Source organism: Bactrocera latifrons, unplaced genomic scaffold (assembly GCF_001853355.1).
Source record: "Bactrocera latifrons isolate USDA-ARS-PBARC rearing strain unplaced genomic scaffold, ASM185335v1 scaffold_111, whole genome shotgun sequence".
In the NCBI taxonomy this organism is placed as follows: domain Eukaryota; kingdom Metazoa; phylum Arthropoda; class Insecta; order Diptera; family Tephritidae; genus Bactrocera; species Bactrocera latifrons.
In genome coordinates, this window is record NW_017534531.1 from 597,902 (window position 1) to 601,054 (window position 3,153).

At 34.4% G+C, this 3,153-nt stretch overlaps 1 protein-coding gene across 2 annotated transcripts in view; it reads right to left on the bottom strand.

The window, feature by feature from the left end:
* Positions 1-1,793: 1,793 nt before the first annotated feature.
* Positions 1,794-3,153, bottom strand: part of LOC108973959 (mucin-6-like) — a 10,701-nt gene continuing 9,341 nt past the window's right edge. For both annotated transcript variants that reach the window (XM_018941515.1, XM_018941525.1), the window contains one exon: positions 1,794-2,031. In XM_018941515.1, coding sequence (XP_018797060.1) covers positions 1,965-2,031 — 67 coding nt within the window. In that variant the 3' untranslated portion in view covers positions 1,794-1,964. The remainder of the gene's footprint in view (positions 2,032-3,153) is intronic.

The window sequence follows — 3,153 nt, forward strand, 5'->3', positions numbered from 1 at the left end:
GACAGACAGACATCCGGATTTCAACTCTACTCGTCACCCTGATCACTTTGGTATATATAACCCTATATCTGACTCTTTTAGTTTTAGGACTTACAGACAACCGTTATGTGAACAAAACTATAATACTCTCTTTAGCAACTTTGTTGCGAGAGTATAAAGATGCTACGGTCAACAGCAGTCCTATTAAATGCCTTATGAGTCGATGTTAAACAGCGATCGGTCAATCTAATCTTACTTTACGGTGCTTTGGTGTGGTGGACCGCTGGCAGCAAAAAGCATTAAGAATTACTCCAACGGCTATACTTGAAAGGTGAGTCAACCTGGCACTAATTAATATAACATTGCAGTGAAAACACAGCAGCGAAATCAATTGCAAGATTGGTAACGCTAGGTGAATTTTGAACAAGAAACTTCGAATATAGCTTGATAAGCAAGGTATGGCAGATAAAATAGACCACATACCTTCACGCTTTATCTGGGAGCGATTTTAATTGACTTGGATGGCGCAGGGGCAGGAGGCTGGTGGGTAGGTGAAACCTTTAAAATCTACCTTGGTGTATAAAAAATAGCTGATGCAGTGGCCGCCTGGATCAATTTCACAGAGCTAGATCAAAGGCGTAAGGTCGTAAGTTGCTTGAGCAATATGTAAAATAATCGTTTCTGGCCACTCCCAAGTGAATGGCACTCACAGATCTTTACTCACTTGCTTGAACTTCTACACATGACTCCATTCTCCAATCGGCTATAACCGCGTAATCGGGTTCTACGCCAATTAAAAAGAAGATCTCAGACGACCCTTCAAGCTGCCGGAATACAGCAAGATCTTCCAGGCAGAAGGTAATAAAGTATATAAATATACTAAATATGTAATTAAAGCAATCAGTTAATGTCTTTAGAACATGGAGGCAATAGATATAATGGCTGTCGGAAAACGGTTGCATATATACCAGGTTCCAAGTCACAATGCCGTTCTGGTAAACGGAATAGCGGACGAAAATGACAAAAGTGTCATCCGCTTGGTTACAATGAAGTTGCCAGACGTTTCAGCGTGAGATGGAATGCCTTAGGAGCATGCATGATCACCAAGATCGCGTACATGGGAATAGAAGGAAAATACGCCATTATTCAACTCACAAGGCCTCGAAAAGACAGTAAGCCGGTTGTTAGCCTAGTCACAGGTCAGAACTTCACATGCGAATCGTAAGGGCATTATTAACGATGACATTTAAGGAAGTAGGCACGAGAGAGACGCGGGAAAATCTCCATTGTTCATGTACGGGATTATTTAGAATTTGGCTTCGATATCTCAGAGTTTCGCAAAAAGCGTTAATATCCTGCAGGACTTAAACTGCAGCTTGTATTAATATTGATCCTTCATTTGGCATTGCCAAGAACTTGCTGGACATAAAATTCACTTTATATAACAAGTAAATATTTCCTTAAATTTAATTTTTTGTTTTGAGAAAAACTTGACAATGATGACTGCAAAAAAAAACAAAAAAAAAAAAAAAAAAAATCAAAAAAAAAAAAAACTTCACAAAAAAAAAAAAAAAAAAAAAAAAAAAAAAAAAAAAAAAAAAGCTTCAGTGATTCTTCCACAGAAAAAATGCTTTAGGACCTACATAGATTGTATGTACTATAGTACAGCAGTTTGTATGAAAAGAAAGCTCCATCATGGCCGACGTACTTCACTTACCGTAATCGCATGACTAAATCTAAATATTTTACTGCTAAGTTTTGAGTCTACTTATCTATTGTTTTAAGAATGCTTCTAAATAATTCCAATAATATAATGTAATCTCAATTGACTTTATTAATCTAATATATGAATTTGCTATTTTATATTTTTACGTATAAATTGTTTATAAGTATAAATGAAGTTATATTGAACAATATTATTTATTATAAATTATTGGTAAGACATTGTCGCCAGCAGTCAAAATTTTAAAGTTAGTAACAGTAATTTATACATAATCTCCAAACACAAAGGGCTTTGTGAGGGTAGTAGTCATGCTTGGCACTTGTTTTGAACTGTTAAAGAGAAAAGAAAAATATCACAGTTAGTTTTTTTAGTCTAGACTTATAAATTATGAATATTAGATTCAGTTTATTTAAGAAACTATATTATTAAATTTTTTAACCCTTTAACCATCCGCGTCCACTCGAAAATCGTATTTTTAAGGATTTACTACTGTGGGCAAAAAATAGTAAGACTTTTTATTTTGAATTTCGAGCGAAAACCCATTCGTCGAAATATTTTTTTTTATATGGATATGACTGTCAGTAGACATCTGTGCCAAATGACACATCAAAATAATGTTAAAAAAAAATCAAAGAGGGTCCAGAACGCGTTGACGATGAACCACCACCATCAACTTCAACTGATGATCAACACGTCAATAAAATAAAGCAATTTCTGCTTGAGAATCGACGATTAGCAGCCACTGTTTTTACTGGCATCGTTGGAATATCGAAAGAATCAGTGAAAACTATTTTGAGAGATCGTTTCGATCTAAGAAAAGTGAAAGCGCACTTTTTTTTTCGAAAAACACCGACGCGTTTACGTCTGTAAAGCAAAGATGTCATGAAACGTATTACTACTAACGATGAGTCATGGATGCTTACGACTCGGGAACAGACGATCAATCGGCCGCATGAACGTGGCAAAGGTTAATCAAAGCCGAAAAAACACGGTTATTTAAAGACGTTAATTGTGAATCGCCAAGAAGAATTAATTTTAGGGTGGTTAAATAGATTTTTAAGAATAAAATAAGAATTTTAAAATTATGAACAAAGTTTGACTATTTTTTGCTCATAGTAATACCATATAGAAATAATGTAAAGATCAAGAAAAATTTTGTATACCTAAAAATTTTCGAAGATAAAAATGACAAAGATACAATTCTAAATATAAGAATTCAGAATTTTTCTAAAAAAAAAAACAAAACAAATTAAAAACAAGTATGGAAGGGCTAAGTTCGGGTGTCACCGAACATTTTATACTCTCGCATCAAATACGGTATTTGTGTAAAGTTTTATTCCGCTATCATCATTTGTTCCTAATGTATATATTATACAGAGAAGGCATCAGATGGAATTCAAAATAGCGTTATATTGGAAGAAGGCGTGATTGTGAACCGATTTAACCCATAT